The sequence below is a fragment of the Trachypithecus francoisi genome, unplaced genomic scaffold (assembly GCF_009764315.1).
Source record: "Trachypithecus francoisi isolate TF-2019V2 unplaced genomic scaffold, Tfra_2.0 Lachesis_group7, whole genome shotgun sequence".
Classification (NCBI taxonomy): Eukaryota; Metazoa; Chordata; class Mammalia; order Primates; family Cercopithecidae; genus Trachypithecus; species Trachypithecus francoisi.
The window spans coordinates 78,684,187-78,702,620 of NW_022681472.1; the positions used below are offsets into that span (position 1 = coordinate 78,684,187).

An 18,434-nucleotide genomic window follows, 5' to 3' on the forward strand; every position below is an offset into this window, starting at 1 on the left:
TCTTCTCTCCTTCTTGTTGCCCACAACGTGGCAAACCAGGGATCTGTTTCAGCCCTATTTGTGTTATAGCTCTTTCAGTCCCACCATTCAGGGCATCCCGAATTATTGTCCCATGTCCAGGAAGAATGAGGTATGCAAACAACTAGAGGGTGAGCAAGGCAGAGAGGAGCTTCATTGAGTGACAGAACAGCTCTCAGGAGACCCAACGTTGGTAGCTCCTTTCTGCAGGCAGGTTGTCCCCACGAGTGTCCAGCTATCAGTGGAGAGGAGACCTGCAGTGGGTAGCTCCTTTCTGCAGGCAGGTTATTCCAATGTCGGTGTGAGTCTGACTGGTTCTGGGGTTTTTATGGGCTCAGAAGGGAGGAAGTGCATGCTTATTGGGCCTTGGGTGGACATGGGCAGGCCTGGAAAAAGCACCATAAGTTCTCACTCCAGGCCATGGACTCCACCTGGAACTGACAGCCTGGCACCCAGGCTGCATGCTGGCCCTGGCTTGAAAGTGGAGCTTCACCAGGGACCCACTCCTTTCCACCTAGGAGCCTGTCTCCCTCCTGCTGCCATTGACAGGTTGTCCATGGTACCCAGCCTGTTCGTGCATAGGGGCGCCTGTAGCCCCATGCCAAGCTGCCCTCAGCCCCCCTCAGTCTCTGTCCTGTGCTGGTCAGTGCCCAAAGTCCAGAGGGGGCTGAGGCGGCAAGAGGCTGGCGTGTCAGCACCACCCTGAGTGCATGCACACTTGGCCAGGTTGTGACAGTGCCCAGGCTGGGCCACAACTTTGCTCTGAAATCAGAGTAGGTGCAGGAAGCCACGAGAGGCCAGGGAAAGGAAGCCGGCACTTCTAAGCCTGTGGGGGAAGTGGGGCTTACCAGGCCCCTGAGAGAGCAGGGATGCCAAGGTCCGAAGCTGCAGCTGGATGGCTTCAGTTGTAACAGGGAACATGGGATTTCCATCCCTTTAACCATTAGGGGGTGGGCTCCCACCTGTTTTGCCCTTACTGGCTCCACAGAGCTCTGTGTACAGCCCCTGCCATGCTTCCCCTGCTGCAGCTAGCATCCTCACAGCTGCTGCTCCACACAGGCCACTGCCACCATCACTGGCATAAAATCAGTCACATGGACCAATAGGACAGAATAGATAACCCAGAAGTAAATTCACACAAGAGAGGTTGGCTAATGGGTACAAAAATACAGTCAGATAATGGGAATAAGTTCACGTTAGGGTGACAATAGTTAACAATAATTCATTGTATACTTCAAATAGCTGGAAGAGAAGATTTGAAATGTTTCCAACACAAAGAAGCAATAAATGTTTGAGGCAATGGATATCCCTTATTACTCTGATTTAATCATGACACAATAAATGTACATATCAAAATATCACATGTACCTTATAAAGAGGTTCAGTTATTATCAATAAAAATTTAAAATTAAAATTAAACAGAAATAAATCCACATTTTTATAGCCAACACACACACTGCCAAGTGCACACATGGGGAAATAAACAGTGCTGGGAAAACTGAATTAGCCATATGCAGGAGAATGAAACTAGATTGCTATCTCTCACTGCTGAAAAATCAACTTCAAATGGATTAAAGACCTAAATGTAAGACCAGAAACTAATAAACTATTAGAAGAAAACAGGGGAAATGCTTTATGACATTGGTCTGGGGAAGAATTTTTTTGGGTAAGACCTCAAAAGCACAGGGAACAAAAGCGAAAATAGATGTATTAGATTACATCAAGCTAAGAAGCTTCTGCACAGCAAGGAAATAATCAACATAGTAAAGAGACAACTTACAGAATGGTTAATATCTAGAATACATAACAAGCTTAACTCAATAGCAAAACAAAAAACAAAAACAATCAGATTAAAAAATGGACTAAAGATCTGACTAGACATATCTCAAAGGAAGATACACAAATGGCCAACAGGTATATGAAAAATTGCTCAACATAATTTGCCATCGGGGAAATGCAAGTCAAAATCACAATGAGATATAACCTCACCCCAGTCAGAATACCTATTACCAAAAGACAAAAAATAAATGCTGGCAAGGATGTGGAGAAAGGAGAAGTCTTATACACTGTTGGTGGGAATGTCAATTAGTACAGCTACTATGGAAAACAGCATGGAGGTTCATCAAAAAGTTAAAAACAGAAGTACCATATAATCCAACAATCCCACTAGTGGATACATATCGAAAGGAAATAAAATCAGTTTGACAAAGAGATAACTGCACTCCCATGCTTATTACAGCACTATTCATAATAGCCAAGATGTAAAATCAACCTAAGTGTCCATCAATGGATGTATTAGTCTGTTCTCACACTGCTAATAAAGACATACCCAGGACTGGGTAATTTATAAAGAAAAAGAGGTTTAATGGACTCATAGTTCCACGTGGCTGGGGAGGACTCACAATCATGGCAGAAGGTGAAAGGCACATCTTACACGGTGGCAGGCAAGAGAGAGCCTGTGCAGGGGAGCTCCTCTCTATAAAACCATCTGATCTTGTGAGACTTATTCACTATCACAAGAACAGCATGGGAAAGACCTGCCCTCAGGATTCAATGACTTCCTACCAGGTCTCTCCCATAACACATGGGAATTATGGGAGCTACAATTTGAGATTTGGGTGGGGACATGGCCAAACCATATCAATGGAAAAATAAATTTTAAAAATATATACAATGGAACCCTATTCAGCCATAAAAAAAGAATGAGATCCTGTCATTTGCAATAACATGAATGGACCTAGAGGACATTATGTTAAGTGAAATAAGCTATGAACAGAAGGACAAATACTGGATGACCTCAGACATATCCACATATGAATCTAAAGAAGTTCATCCTGCAGAGGTAAAGAGTAGAACAGTGGTTATCTGAGGCTGCAGAGAGGAGAGGGAGATGGGAGAGGTTGGTCCAGGTAGATAGAAGGAATAAGTTCTGCTGTTCTATTGCACACTATGGTGATTATAGCAAACAATGATGCATATTTCAAAATAGCTAGAAGAGGATTTTGAATATTAACACAAAGAAATGACAAATGTTTGAGGTGATGGATATGCTAATTACCCTGATTTGATCATTACACAATATATACATGTATTGAAACATCACATTGTACCCTATAAATATGTACAATTATTATGTGTTAATTGAAAAAAATTTTTTGAAGAGCCAACTTTTTTTTTTCAGACTCAATTTTGTCAAGATTTGACCCAGCATAAACGAGCTAGAAATACAGTATGCTAAAGTCAAAAAGGCACTGGCCTGGGTTCTAATCCTGACCTAGCCATGGCTGTGTTGTGCAGAACACAACTTTTGTGGATCTCAGTTTCCTCATCTATAAAGTAAGAGTGTATCTGCCAGGGTTTTATTTGCAAACAATAGGAACTGGTGCTGGCTGAATTAAGGATTTTTGAAAAAAGATTTATTAAGGATCTCTCAACAAACATCTGAGATCTCTCAACAAACTTCTGAGAAGGCTATAGAACTAGGTCTGGAACTTCAGAGTCAGGAACACCACCAAAAACCATTGAATAAGTGAGAAAATCACTGCCACCTCAGCTGCTCAGGGCTGGATGTCCCTGCAGCCCCAGAAGCACATCTTATTGGGACTGAGAAGATTCACACAGTCCCTGCTTCTTTTCAGCACCAGCTTCAGATTCAGACTCCAGCACGAGCATGTCTGATCAATGCAGCTGAGGTCACATGCTTAGGTGTTAGGTGCAAAGGTAGCTGGGAGTGAGAATATTTGACATTTATAGGGCAGTGGGCTCAGCCAAATGAATGGCAAAAATCCAATAGAAAGGGGTTGGATATCTAGGTTCCTTTCTAAATCTGAGGCTGTGCATGCCACTGACTTTCAATAATTGCTGCATGTCTGCCAATGGATCACATGTGAGATGATTTTAGTTGGAACATACAAAAAACTTTACTTTGATAGCACTGCATTATTTCATGTATTTTAGGAAAATACAATTAAGATATCAAACTTGTGAATGACACAAAAGATTTGTACAAAGTGTGACAATTTAAAGAGTCTTAGGTAAATGACAGTTCAGATGATACTAAAAAAATCGTATTATTCTTCAAATGACTGAGGTTTTGGAAACTGGTCTAGGTAAACGTGAATCTCTAAATTCCTTTTTGTGCCAAGTAATAGTAATACTGATGATGATAACAGTGATAACAAAACTTTATACTTTTTAGTGTTGTGGGCCAGATTTTCTTCTAAGCAGTTTACATGACTTTTTTTTTTTTTTTTAACATCACACCAACCTTATGAGATAGTTACTATTATTATCCCCATTTTACAAATAAGGAACCTGAGGCACAAAACAATTAACCAGAAGTTGCTCAGTACACAGTCAAATGGGGAGGTGAATTCAGGCCACTACTTTCTACCTGACGACGACATGAATAGATTGGACATGGGTTCCTGCACAATTATTGCACCTAATATCTTCAGCACCAATTGGGATTAGGGGGCAGAAGCATAAAGTGAATGCTTTTACGGTACATTTTCATGCCAAGTGGTTTGTCATCTAGAGTAGGGCTCTCATCCTTAGCTCTATTGACATTTTGGGCCAGATGCTCTTGATTGTGGGGGACTGTCCTATGCACTGTAGCAGAGCATCCCTGACCCCTATCCATCAGATGCCAGTAGCACCTTCTCCAGTTGTAACAACCAAAAATGTCTCTGGACAGAGCCAAATGTCCCCTGGGGACAAAACTGCCCCAAGTTGAGAACTACTGGTTTAGGGAGTTCGGAAGTGTCTTAGTGAAGAGTCCACTAACAATCGTCAGTATGATGCAATGGTGTGACTAAGTTGCTCTGGTGTGTGTCCTTGTGTATTCTCTCACAGTATCATGTCATTATCTGTTAACAGCAGGTGTGCTTAGCTTCTCATATCAGAAATAAATATATGGTACTAGCTTGTACCAGCTATTGGTTTTCCATGCAATGTGTGGTGAATCTTTAACTTTATGGCTTGCTTATCAATGGAACAATAAGCTTCTTACTTCCCTTGAATACAGTGGCCACACACAGAGCAGGAAACTCTGAAAGTCCTCAATCTCTTTAAATATTTAAGCCAGTCCACATTTCTTTCCCTGACTTGGTGTTTTGTCATATTTGGAATTTTTTTTTTGGTTCTATGTAAACATAGGACAGATTATAAACTTGGTACACTCTCCATATTTAAATATGTTCATCAGGATTTTAAAGACAAAAATTAAAACAATGGTCATGTTATAATAATATATCATAAAACACTGAAGAGCTAAAAAATAAAAGGATAAATTATCACATAGGTGGAGCTTTCTGGTCATTAACACCAGAGTCTAGCAAGAACGTCACTTTATTCTTTTTATTTTAGTGTACATTTTTGTTCCCTTACACTGCCCATATAGTCTCTGGCACCCAAAACACCTTTTCCTCGAGTCCCTTCAGATCTATCCCGTGTTAAAAACCCAGCATAAAAGTCACCTCTTTCATAGTTGCTTCCAAAATCCTTAATGAGAAGCTCCCTTTCCTTCTACTAGCATCTTGTACCAATCATTACTTTCTACTTTATATTCCATTGGGTTATATACCTGGATTTTCAACCCTACTATACTGTACATTATTTAAGGGTAAAGATCATGCCTTGTTCATCTCTGTGTTCCCAAATGCTTAATGTAGCACCTTGAACATAGAAACCATTCAGTCCTGAAATAAGGTATCATTTTGTTAAATTAATCCTTCTCAGATTGATTTCAGATTTCTAGAATCAGAAATCAATATTTGGCAGCAAGGCATAATCAGCTGCAAACACTATTTCTGTTGTTGGACTCTGAGAATCAGGGTTATGGGGGAATTTCAGTGTCAACCTCTCCATCCTCTTCCCTTATTTATAGAGTAAGAGATTTTCCTCTGGGATTTTTCTTTAGCCCTAAATATTTATTTAACTGCTTTCTGTCTCCTTCACACTTGAGAATTAATCACAATCTTTGGTATTCATTTCAGTGCTGGAGTCCAGGAAGCAATCTTTATCCCTATACTCTTTTTAGCCTGGGTCAGAATTATCTGCCTCAAATAATCCCACCAAAACTTTGATCCTTTAAAAGATTCACAGTTCCCATCAGAGACAGGCTCTTCAGTAAGTCACAGTTTTGGTCCTCTTGGTTATTTATCTTTCTGAGTGATCCGTGAAATCCTGCTTTCCTTCACCTCATGACAGGCTCTGCTGTGTGACAGCCAGGGATGCTAATGTGTGGATACTGATGCTATCTTAGCAGGCAGAGAGCGAGGGATTATCACTCCAGTTCAGTCTTGCTCCTTATCTCCCATGTGCAGAAAATAGGTCTTGCTTCAGACTAAAGCTGGTAGTTGTTTTGGGTTGAAAATCTTTGTATGTGACTAATCGTATACACAAAGAACATGCACCTGCTTTATTTCCTGAGGTGGACCTAATCATTCTTATACTCTCACTACACTGGCTAGTGGTGGGAGTCGGGGGAAGCTTAAATCTATCAATTGAAAGACTCTTATTTGGCCTCTTTCTGTTTAAATATAGTCATCTCACTGGGACTATGGTTTCTACTGGGAGATGCTGTCTCGAAGATTTCAACTTCCTACCCTGTTTCTCCCCAAGATATGCCAATGGGAGCTAAAAGAATTCAGAAAACCCTTTCTCAACAAAGCCTGGTTTTTAAGACTACTGTCTTGCTCAGACTCAAAAATCCTAGGTTGTATTTCAAAAGCTGAACTTTGACTTTCTCTTGGGCTTTCTTTGTAATAACCCTTATTTTCTCAAAGGCAGATAGATGTCTCTGGCTTCTTGATTAATCTTTTTCTGACTTTTGTTTTCCTAGGCCTACTTTTACCAGGTACACAATTCAGCTAGCTTTCTATATCCCTAAAAAAAAAAGAAAAGAGAAAATATTGTCCATTAAGGCTATATCATTTCTAAAAACACGTGGTAATTAATAACTTTGTTAAATCTAAAAGAAAGAGAAGTCAACATTTCTGTTCTTCAGAGAGAACAAATGCTTACGTAGACCTGGCCAAGAAATAGCCAATTTATATTTTTCCAGGATTAGTTGTAGTTGTAGCCAAGAAAGTGTCCTATCTCTCACTCACATCTTGTTTATAGAGGCCATGAAACAATCCTACTCTACTTGAACTTAATCCCTAATCACAGTTTAAGCTAGTAGAGAAATTTGTATTTCTTGTTAGACAGTTAAGAGATTACGTGTTGCTAAAGGTATAAAGTTTGAATGGTGTAACGTAGAAGGAAACAAAAACAATTTCATTTTAGCCAAGTTCCAAGGCATTGTAACAATATACCCAAACAAGCTAAAAAGATCCAAGGTGGCCCAGTGCCATCTGTGTAACACATACTCAGATGATTTCCATATTGGTCCAATAGTGTGTAATTCTTTCTTTATCTCCCACTTTTCCTGATTGTTATCAAGGGGCAGAGAAATTATGTCCTTGGTCTACATAAATATTGAATAGATGGCTGCTTATTTCTTACACTAAAAGCTTAGACTGGGTAATTGTTTTGCATATGCAAAACTTATTATATGCGATCATGGAATTACTGAGTTGTAGAGTTAGCACTGGACATTAGAAGTTATCCTTGTTCAGTCTCCTCACTTTACAAATTCATTTTAGCAAATGCTTACTGAGTACCTGAGACCCAAAGAGGCCTGATAAATGGTGGTCAACTTTTGTTGTACATTGGAATTACCTGGGGATTTTTAAAAAAATGCAGCACCCAGCTCATCCCTTGGAAAGGTTTCGCTCTGTCACCCGAGCTGGAGTGCAGTGGCCCTTTGAGGCTCATTACAGTCTCAAACTCCTGAGCGCAAGTGAACCTCAGCCTCCCAGTGGTCTTTGTAGACAGCCTGATGGAGTTTCATGGCAGAGAAGATTAATTAAACAACGTCTTCCAATTTTAATAAATTTCTGCAATCCACCCCCCAAAAAAATGCAGCACCTAGACTTTAACCCCAGAAACTCTGACACAGTTGATCTTCTCTGAGACTTAGACATTTGTAGTTTAAACAACTTTTCAGGCAATTCTTATGCTCCTAGTACTACCTCCACTCTTTAAAAAAACTGGTATTCAAGTTATTCATTCTGCATCTTATCCCTTCAAGATTACCCATATACTTACGTTAACTAATTTGAGGAAGAAATGTAAAAAAATATGAGAACTCTCCAGAAGGTATTCACTTCCACTGGGCTTCATCATGCCTTTTGCCTCTGTTTTTCCAGCTAGTCCAACCTTTTCTAAAAAATAAAATTGACGGCCAGGTGTGGGGGCTCATGCCTGTAATTCCAGCACTTTGGGAGGCTGACATGGGCAGATCACCAGGTCAGCAGTTTGAAACCAGCCTGGCCAACATGGTGAAACCCTGTCTCTACTAAAAATACAAAATATTAGGTGCATGGTGGCAGGCGCCTGTGGCAGGCTGAGGCAGGAGACTCGCTTGAACCTGGGAGGCTGAGGTTGCAGTGAGCCAAGATCACGCCATTGCACTCCAGCGTGGGCTACAGGGTGAGACTCCGTTTCAAAAATAAATAACTGGATAATAAAAATAAAATAAAACTGAGTACCGATGTGGAATACCTCCCTATTCACTAAAAATGTGATTTTACTCCTTGTCATGGATACCGTGACAATATTTTCAATTAAGGATAAATCATGCTTTGTAGTTGACCAACTTATCCTGTCTACCTGAGCTATGAAGGGGCACAAATGGTGACCTTGGGATTGTACAAACCTCAATTGGATCACTTCACAGTGGGTGGGCCTATGTACAACAAGGATTATTAGATACTGTAGACAAATTAGAAAATGAATTTCACGGACTTTAAAGCCTGAGGCAATGGCTTGGGTTAAAGTCAACAGTTAGATACGGGAAAGTGGAATTTGCAGGTTTTAAATATAGAATTGTTGTGTGAGATCAGCCCCTGGTGGTCACCTTAACTATTACAATTGTTCGGCATTTGTGTAGAGGTGGTGGGGCTTGATATTGGAATGTTCATTTCCACCAACTCAGAGCACAAATGTCCTAAACACAAACTGATTTCAAATGGCAGAAATATAATGTTCTCTGTAGTATACATGGATACAGAATGTTAATCTTTCAAAAGGCTCTGTGGCAGGGCATCTCTCTGACTCTCTAAAACAAGCTTGTAGTTTTTCAGTTGTTTTCCATCAATTGCGAAATAAAGTCCTAGAAACTCTTTAGTGTAAAGAAAAATGTCCCTGCATTTTCTTGCCCCTTCCAATCTCTGCGTCCTCACATCTCCATTCTTCAGAATTCCACTCAGTGTCCAGATGAAAAGTTTTCCAGGTAAAGAAGGAGGCATAAGCATTCCAGAAACTGGTATTCTATATGCAGAGATTCAAAGGGATTAAACCGTAGGGCATGTTTAGGGGGACTGCAAATGTCTTAGTCTTTCTTAAGTGTGTGAGTCAAGAGACAATGGACACCTGAACTTTCCAGCCTAGCTAAAAAGCTTTCTTTACTTTCCACGAAGACAAGGCTACAAAATTATTTTTCACTCCAAAATAAAGCAAGCATAACTGACAGCTTCCATGAAAAGGAGGCAGTAGGGAGTAGTGGGGAATACGGCCCCTGGGAAAGCCTGGGTCCTAAGCGAGGCAGCCTCTTCTCAGCTTCACTGTCTGGTATGAAGGAGGGCGATGTTGCAGGACTTTCTAAAGTTTCAAGAGAATTCCCAAATTTGGACTTTTATGAAAATTCTGCTCCTATGCAACATTTATTGTTCATTCGATATTACTGAGTGCCTACTATATGCTGACCTAAGCCTGAGGAGACAGCAGAGAACAAAACAGGCAAAAGCCCCTATTGTTTGGAAGCTTCCTGTCTGATGGGAGAGACAATTTTAAAGATTAAGTCATTTACTGACTTTATTAGATGGTAATAAGTGCCATCTCCATTTTATGGAGAAAAATAATGCAGGGGAGGAGGATGCAGAGGGTTGGAGATATGTTACGATTTTGAATAAGGTGGTCAGGAAAGGCTTAACTGAGAAGTAGCACTTCAGAGCTCAGATATCACATAACTAGTTCATTCATTCAATACAATCAATGGTATTTATTGAGCACTTATTATATACGATGCATGATTCTAGGTCCTAGAGATATACTGATGAACAAGAAAGACAAAGTCCTTCCTTTCATGCAGAGACAGACAACAGGCAAGGAACCAAACAGGATAATGTTGTACAGTAATTCCTTGCAATGAAGGACATTAACAAGGTAATGACAGCGGTAAAGAGGTTGGAGGGAGGTTGGGGGGAGAAGTGGCTAGGGTGGACAAGGTAGTTGGAGAAGGCCACTCTAAGTGACAGCGGGTGGACTGAAAGGAACCTGCTGTGCAAAGGTCTGGGGAAAGGCATTCAAGGTGGAGGGGATTAGAAGGGTAAAAACTGGGAGGTGGGAACAAGTGAGGCTAAGGCGTCTGGCATGGAGATAAAATGGTTCATGGAACAGAGCAAAGCATATATGGTATGGAAACCCACGACTAAGGTCGGACTCAGGCAAAATTGTGAAACAGAAAAATGTTACAGTGACTCCCTTTCCTCTCTTTTTTCTGGACACCATTTCCTCCCCTACAGGTGCTTCCCCAGCCTCATTTCATCCCTGAGCTCTATCTTTCTTTTTTTTTTTTAATTATACTTTAAGTTCTTCTATCTCTTTCAAACTTGCTTTCAGAAAAGGATGTGACAGCTCTTGTATACTTAAAAAATAGTAAGGCTTAAAAGGAATTATTCCTCCTAAGGGCATTTACATTTGAATCACAATGACTTTAATTATAACATTTGATGCACCAGCTATTTGGGTGTTGGAATATTTTACTGTTGGGGAGTATATGAATTTCCTATTGCTGATGTAACAAATTACTACAAATTTAGTGCCTTAAAATCATACACAGTTATAATCTTACATTTCAGGAGATCAGAAGCTCAAAATGGCTCAGCAGGGCTGTGTTCCTTTTGGAGAACCCAATTCTTCTTCCAGCTCCTAGAAGCTGTTCACATTCCTTGGCCTGTGGCCCTGCATCACTCTGATTTCTGCTTCTGCTGTCACATCACCTTCTCTAACTCTGACCCCCTACCTCCCCCTAATAAGGACCTTGTGATTACTTTGAACCCATTTGGATAATTCAGGATTATCTTCCCATGTCACGATCCTTAATTGCATCTGCAAAGTCCTTTTTACCATATAAGGGGCAAATTCACAAGTTCTAGGAATTAGGATGTGAACATCTTTGGGGGCTATTATTATTCCTACCACAGGGCATGGCACTCTTGAGTCTACGAGTGGGGTCACTAGATGGCTCTCTATTTTCAGGTAGTTTCTGCTCATTATTTCTGTTGGAATTTTGGGAATGAAATAGTTTCGTAGTCTTTCTAAAGGGCCAATTGCCTAAGTTAGTTGGACAGTTTTCCTCAATCTGATCTGGTAAAGTCAGATAACACTGAATTTCATTGTACTTGTTTGTGCTTTTGAACACTTTTTTTTTCCTTTAACCCACAGTGTTAATTCGAATGGCAGCTTCCGGGATGGAGCTTCTAACACTCTGCAGTTTCTGAACTCTGTGGAATTTGAAAAGCCAAAGGTCTAGTAAAGTAAACATTAGTAGGAGCCTCAGCCAGGGACGTAAGGGAAGGACATTATTGCTAAATGAAAAGATGAGGTGCTGTAATGAGTGTTACACGTGGAGTCAGTCCAGTGAGCTCCTGTTTTCAGCTTTCTGGTGCTTGGGGAAGCAGTCTTGTTTTTGAACTTCCCAGCAGAGGGGGTCATGGAGCCCTGTGGATTAACTTACTGTCTTCGAACTGCTATCCTCTCAAAGACTGTTCCTTGGTGGGAAATGAGGCAGATCAGTATTTTAACAAGACTGTGTAGTAAGCCAAAGTCCATTACTGGTTCCTACTCATAAAGGCTTGTTATTTGAATTCTTCCCATCCACATAGTTTTGACTCATTCCCATTTCCTCCTTCATGTGTCTGCTTTTCTCAGCTACTTGCTAAGTGAGAAACTTTTTCTAGTTACAGGGTGGCATTTTCAAAGGCATGTTTGCCTTATTAATTTAATGGGTGTAGGTTCACCTCTACTTATCCCATGTCCACTTTTATAGTTTTTAATGCATCCATTAAACTCAATATAGTGAGTTTATCAGGCATTCATCTGCTGAACTGCTATCATTAGCTAAAATAATAGTTTACAGGGATTTTTAAAATTAAGTTGACTTTAATTTTCATTGTTACTTATATTGCATTAGATCTAAGTTAGACTTCGGAAGAATATGGGTTCTTCCACACTTAGAACTGTAAAGCATTATTTTAGAGGACGTTTATGTTGTTGACTTTGAATGAACATTGTCTAAATTGGAATAGGAGGTAGAAGAGTTCAGGGAGTGAGAGCCTGAGTTGGGGAACTGAAAGGATGGCTCTGGAGTAAGGATAGCCTTGGGCTCCAGTTTGGCTCCAGTTTGGCTCTGTCAGTACTACCTGTGTGATCTTGCAAGCAAGTCACAAAGCCCTGCCAAGCCTCAGTCTCCTCCTCTATCAAACTGGGATAGTAACAGTGGTTACTGTTGTAGGAATATCAGGGTTGTGAGGAATAACAATCCATTGCCAAGTCAAGGGCTTAATACATGGCGGGCAGCTAATCAGTATTTGTTGAATAAATGTCTCGCGGTTAGAGTTCAGTTAACTTTAGCTATGCTGATGAGGGTCTGTAAACATAAGATTCAAAGCACTTATCTTCGGGCTATTATAGTTGGATAACAGGAGACCAAAACATCTAAACAAGGGCAGTGTGTACTTGTTACCTTTGTTTCATCAGACATAATGGGGTTTCTGCTAAGCATCAGACTTGGTAGCTGTTGAGGTGTTGAGCTAAGTATCTTACAAAAAGTTCTAAGTATACATCTCCTAGTGCATAACAAAACATTATTTAAAACCATTGTTAAAAACTGAAAAACAGTTGCAGAAACACTGAACTTGTCTCTGGTTGCTACCAGGAATAATGTTCATGGGTTTGCTAAGGCAGTGTAACAACTTCTGGAAGAAATTACTCCCAAAGACCTTATCACTACATCTGAAATGAAGACATGCTGGATTTCTGCTTTTAAAAAGTGACTCTGGAGGCATTTGTGTGGAGCAGAAGAAAGCAGACACCGACAGGCTGCATGACAAAGGTTGGCAAGGGTCTCTGTCTCCTTGGTTGCCTGTGGGCTGCCTCCACCTGTCAGCACCACTGTTTAAAGTTTCAGCTCCCTGAATCTCTGCATTGTAAGAATTTGTATCTTCTTGGGAAGTGAAGCCCAGTGACGTGCAGCACACCCTGGAAGGGAAGAGGGCTTACCAGACCTTTGCTCTCCCACTGCCCATGCTTCTAGCTCAACCCGGTGCAAGATCTGACTTAGAGATTCTTTCTTTCCCCCAGGGCCCTGGACCGGTCCCCCGCACCTCCACGCCCCGTCTCACTGGCTCGGGTTCGGGGCTGGCCTGTGGAGAACCCCCGCGAGTTCACCGCACTCCAATGTAAAGCCAGCCATTGCCGGCCCGCTTCCCAGGTCGCTTTTCTCTGAAAACCGACCCCAGTGCCTCCGGCTTCACAATTTGAGGAAACTGGGTCATCAGCAACGGCAACGCAAACCCAAGCGACTATCGCCGTTCACTCTGAGACTGAAACCGGGAGACGAAGCGCGCCGGCGCGAGGCGAGGCGCTCACCCGCGCACCTCCGGATACCTCATCGTCGCCCCGCCCCGCCCCGCAGCCAGTAGAGGGCGTGGCTAGAGGGCGTGACTAGAGGCCAGTCCGCGACCCGCCCCTCCGGCCGCGCGCCAGCGGGCGGAAGTGACGTATGTCCAGAGCCATTTCCGGCGGACCGAAACTAGGAAGAAACTTGGAGCTGTTCAGGCGACCCAGCCTCCCCATCGCTGCTGCTGTTGTGTTCTGTTGGCCCGGGCCGCACAGAACGGTGGGGAGCCTAGGCCATGGGGCAGCCTGGGCCTTCTGCAGTGTGAGGCACGGGGCCTCCCGCGGCGCTCCGCTGACAGGCTGCGGGCGGGCAGGCGGGAGGCGTAGTGTGGGTCGCGGTCGCGGCCCCCGCCGCGGCCACGGCATCATGAACATAGACGTGGAGTTCCACATCCGGCACAACTACCCCTGGAACAAGTTGCCGGCCAACGTGAGACAGGTACGGCCGGAGCCTGGGACTGGGACCCTGACGGGTTCGGCCCGCCCAGCGGTCACCTGCTTGCCTTGCTCGTGGGGCCCGAGCGGGCTGCTCCCGGCTGACTCCCTTCCTTTACCCCTCCGTAGTCTTGGGGAGACAGACCCTCAGCTCAGGGCGTGGAGGGGACGGCTGTGGGACCACAGGGCCAGGACGGGGCCGTTGCTAAATGGGATAGCATGGTGTCCACAGGACTCGACTGGCGCCTTTGCCAGCAGCCTCCATTCAGCCGGGCACCTGCGATAGAGATTTTAAACACGGTCCTTGACCTCCAAAATTTCAGGATGGTGGAAAAGTGATGGGAAACAAACGAATACGATACAGGGTGATAGCAGCTCATACACACCTCCGTTGTAGTGTATGTGAGAGCAAAGGGAGGGAGAAATTATCCTGGGAGAGTTGGAAGAATTTGTAAGGCAGGCACTTAAATTGGGCCTTGGAGGACGAATACGAGTTAAATAAGAGGGAATAAAGATTTTTCCAGTGGGGAGGGAAAGTCATTTTACAAAGTTTGTATGAGTGAAAGAACATGTCTCATGAGTAGCAAGTGACTGTATCACCAGAGTTTGGATTGTTATGTTTGGAGTTGAAGTTTTTTGAGTGCGCGGGGCTGGTAGCAGATGAGCTTGGGAAAGTGGTCAGGGCCAGATTTTGAAGGGGCTCGTGTGCTTTGTTTTGTTGGACTTTATCCTCCAGACAAGATAGGTTTATCAGAGGTGTTTCAACAAGAATGACATGAGGTTTTTGAAAGTTAATGCTCGATTTTTTTAGTCTGTTTTACTCAGTTGTTTAATAGATATTTATTGAGCACCTACTAGGTGCTGTGTGTTGCTCTAGGTGCAGGCAATTTGCAACAGTCAACAAGACAAAGACTGCCTTCATGGAGCTTACATTTTACTAAAGAAAGATAGACGTAAACAAATAAATGAATAAATACGTAACACAGCAAGTGGTTTTAAGTCTTACAAAAGTAGTGATATGGGCTACAGATAAGGCACTGCTGCTCTGGTCGTAGATTGACCTTCACATTATACGTGGTCGAGAGTGAAATTCAGTTTTCTGTTGGCGCTCGGCAGTGGCATTTTTGGGAAGTTTGGAATGGTGGTGGTGATAGTATATAAGGATTATTTATTTATTTATATTTATTATTATTATTATTATTTTGAGACAGAGTCTCCTTCTGTTGCCCAGGCTGGAGTGCAGTGGTGTGATCTCCGCTCACTGCAAACCCTGCATCTCCGGTTCAAGCGATTCTCCTGCCTCAGCCTCCTGAGTAGCTGGTACTACAGGTGCGCGCCACCACGCCCAGCTAATTTTTGTATTTTTAGTGGAGACGGGGTTTCACCATGTTGGCCAGGCTGGTCTCAATATCTTGACCTCGTGATCCACGCGCCTCGGCCTTCGAAAGTGATGGGATTACAGGCGTGAGCCACAGTGCCAAGCTGGTGTAAGGATTATTATAGTTTAGTTTAGTTTGCTCGCTTCCTCTCTTGGGGGTTTAGTGCCAGGAAGTGAATATTAAGGTTCTGGTCATGCATCATGTGGCCAAGAAAATGCTTTCACTTTAATATAGCAAAAAGCAAGAAAGATAAATTTAAAGAACTGGAATTCTTGGGTGTCAGTGGCTGCCCGTGTGGCTTTTATCTTTAACTGAGAGAACAAAGCTCTAAACCTGAAGGAATAAATATCTTTTGTTAATCTTGAATAAAGGCTTTAAAGGACACTTTTGTACTTTAGGGTTTTGTGGCAAATCCAAAGACACAAGAAGAACAAACAATTCTTCTTTTCTTTGTTTCTGTTTTTTTCTGTACTGTTCATCAGAATAAATGTAGCATACTGGAAGAAAGGTGAGTGATGAGGTTGTATCCAACATGAATATTTGACTTTAATTAGTATTGGCAAAAGAGTTTCTAAAACGTAGTCATGACTATTTAAAAATAATCACAGGACAGTTAAATTAGGTCTAAATGTGAAATTAAGTATGTTTTTGTTTTTAAGGTCACTTGAAACAGTGGCTATTTTAGCTTAGGATAAGGTTGGCCATTTTGTAGATGTTGCAAAACCCGTCTGTACAAGTTTACTTCCAAGGACCTTTTGTAGTCTAATCACTGTTTCCCTAGGCTGAGCTCCATCTGAGATTACTATATCAGCCTTCTCTCTGGTCTCTTGCTCTTAGAATAGGACTTTCGCCTGCATTCTTCATGCTATTCTATGGTTGAGGCTTCTGAAATGCAAACCCAACCTTATTACTGCCTGTCTCCTTTATATTGCTTATATTAATAGCTTATTTTGATTCTCACTCAGATACTGCTCCTGGGAGGTTTCCCTGACCTAAATCTGTGGTGGTTGCCCCTAGGCTATCTTACCATTGCATTGTAGTCCTCACCCATTAGAGCTTACCCCACTGTGGTGCATTTTCTGGTTACAATGCTGGCTTTGCTTTTGTACCTTGAGCACCTCTCACATACTTGGCTTTTAGTATTTGTGGCTGAGCACCTAAAGCTCAGTCAGTTTAAACTTGGGCAATATTCCTTGTATGGAAAGAATTTGTCTTTTGGCATTATAGATTTTTAGATACTTTGATGTCATTTCCAGTAAGTTTTGATGGGTTTACTTTGGAAATGACTCATTTTCCAGTTCTGTAACCTGGGGACAGGTGATTTAGATTTTTAAAAAATGTATTTTAAGCTAATTCATTTTTATGTGGATGAGAGGACATTTTAAAAAACGTGGTATGGGTCATGATAGACTTTTAAAAAATATATTAAAAATTGTGGATGGGGCCATTATATCAGGATTTTTCTGTAGTTTACCAATGTCATGTATTCTTTATTCAAAATAATTAATAGTCCTTTTATTTTAAGGGAAATCTTGTAATAAGATTCTGTATCATCCAAGAAGGGTCAGTTTTAAAAATTTTTTGATGGGGCTCGGGGGTGTACTTGGGGCTGTATATGCTGGGATTGGAGTCTGTAGGAGCAAAGTTTTCAGAAAATCTTTGTGCTTTTAGCATAATCTGTGATGGGTGCTTTAGAGCTAGTGTCTTATTCTTACATCGCAGTTTCATCTGATGTAGTTCCTTTTATATGCAGCCCAGCTTCGTTTGTCAGACCTGGTCAGTATTTCTGCAGGGCTAGAGTTGTCTCAGGGTAAAATGCCTTTTTTTTTCTTCCTTTTAAAAAGTTACCTTCTCTAGTGGCAACAGTGTTTTAAAATTTGAATGGTGGGAGATGTGGGGTAGGAGTAGGAGGGGAGCCCAAGAATCTCAGAATAAAGCAATTTATATTACATACTTGGCTAGTGAAGAATAAAGCCACCTTTAATGTGGGTTTTAGAAATTTGTGTTCACTCGTGTATTAATTGATATGTTCAGGATCAGTCATTGCTTAATGCTGAAAGCCAAAGCTTACAAATTTGATAGGTAGTGTATTAAGAGACTTATTTTGAAACAGAAGAGCAAAACCTCAGGTTAGATTTTAGCAAAATTGTGTGCTTGTGTGAGTATGCATGTGTATTTGTGTTCCCTGAGAAAGAGACTTTCATTTAGTAGTAGAGACAGAGAAAACCTTTAAAAGTGTGCTATTTTGAATCCTCTAAATATTGTCAGTGCAACTATCCTGGCATTGATGCTACAAAGAGGATGGTAGAGTGGTTTCTCTACAATGAGATCTACTCTTAACCCCTTATAATGTTAAGACAGATGAAAATAAGATAAGCACATACATTCTGGTTCTACTGTGAGTTCTGGCTTAGCCTGTGATAAACTAAGCTAGATGCAGGAAGAAAGCTCACCCTTGAACAACATGGGGTTAGGGGTGCTGCACCCCTGTGCAGTTGAAAATCCATGTATAACTTTTGACTTTCCCAAAACTTAACTACTAATAGCCTATACTGTTGACTGGAAGCCTCAGCCATAACACAGTTGATGAACACATATTTTGTATGTTGTATATATTGTTAATATATGCTCTAATGTAATAAAATAAGCTAGAGAAAAGAAAAGGCTGTTATGAAAATCATAATATTTTCTAGTCATTAAGAGGAGATGGCTAATCATGGAGGTCTTCATCCTTGTCTTCACATCAAGTAGGCTGAGGAGGAGGAAATACAGGAAGTATTGGTCTTGCTGTTCAGGGTGGCAGAGGAGGAAGAA

At 41.7% G+C, this 18,434-nt stretch overlaps 1 protein-coding gene across 2 annotated transcripts in view; it reads left to right on the forward strand.

Moving 5' to 3' along the window:
• Positions 1 to 13,903: 13,903 nt before the first annotated feature.
• FAM91A1 (family with sequence similarity 91 member A1) overlaps positions 13,904 to 18,434 on the forward strand; it is a 50,301-nt gene continuing 45,770 nt past the window's right edge. The window contains exon 1 of one of the 2 annotated variants that reach the window (XM_033203743.1): positions 13,904 to 14,245. In XM_033203743.1, the coding sequence (XP_033059634.1) occupies positions 13,910 to 14,245 (336 nt within the window). In that variant the 5' untranslated portion in view covers positions 13,904 to 13,909. The remainder of the gene's footprint in view (positions 14,246 to 18,434) is intronic. The other variant, XM_033203741.1, reaches the window with a different exon arrangement.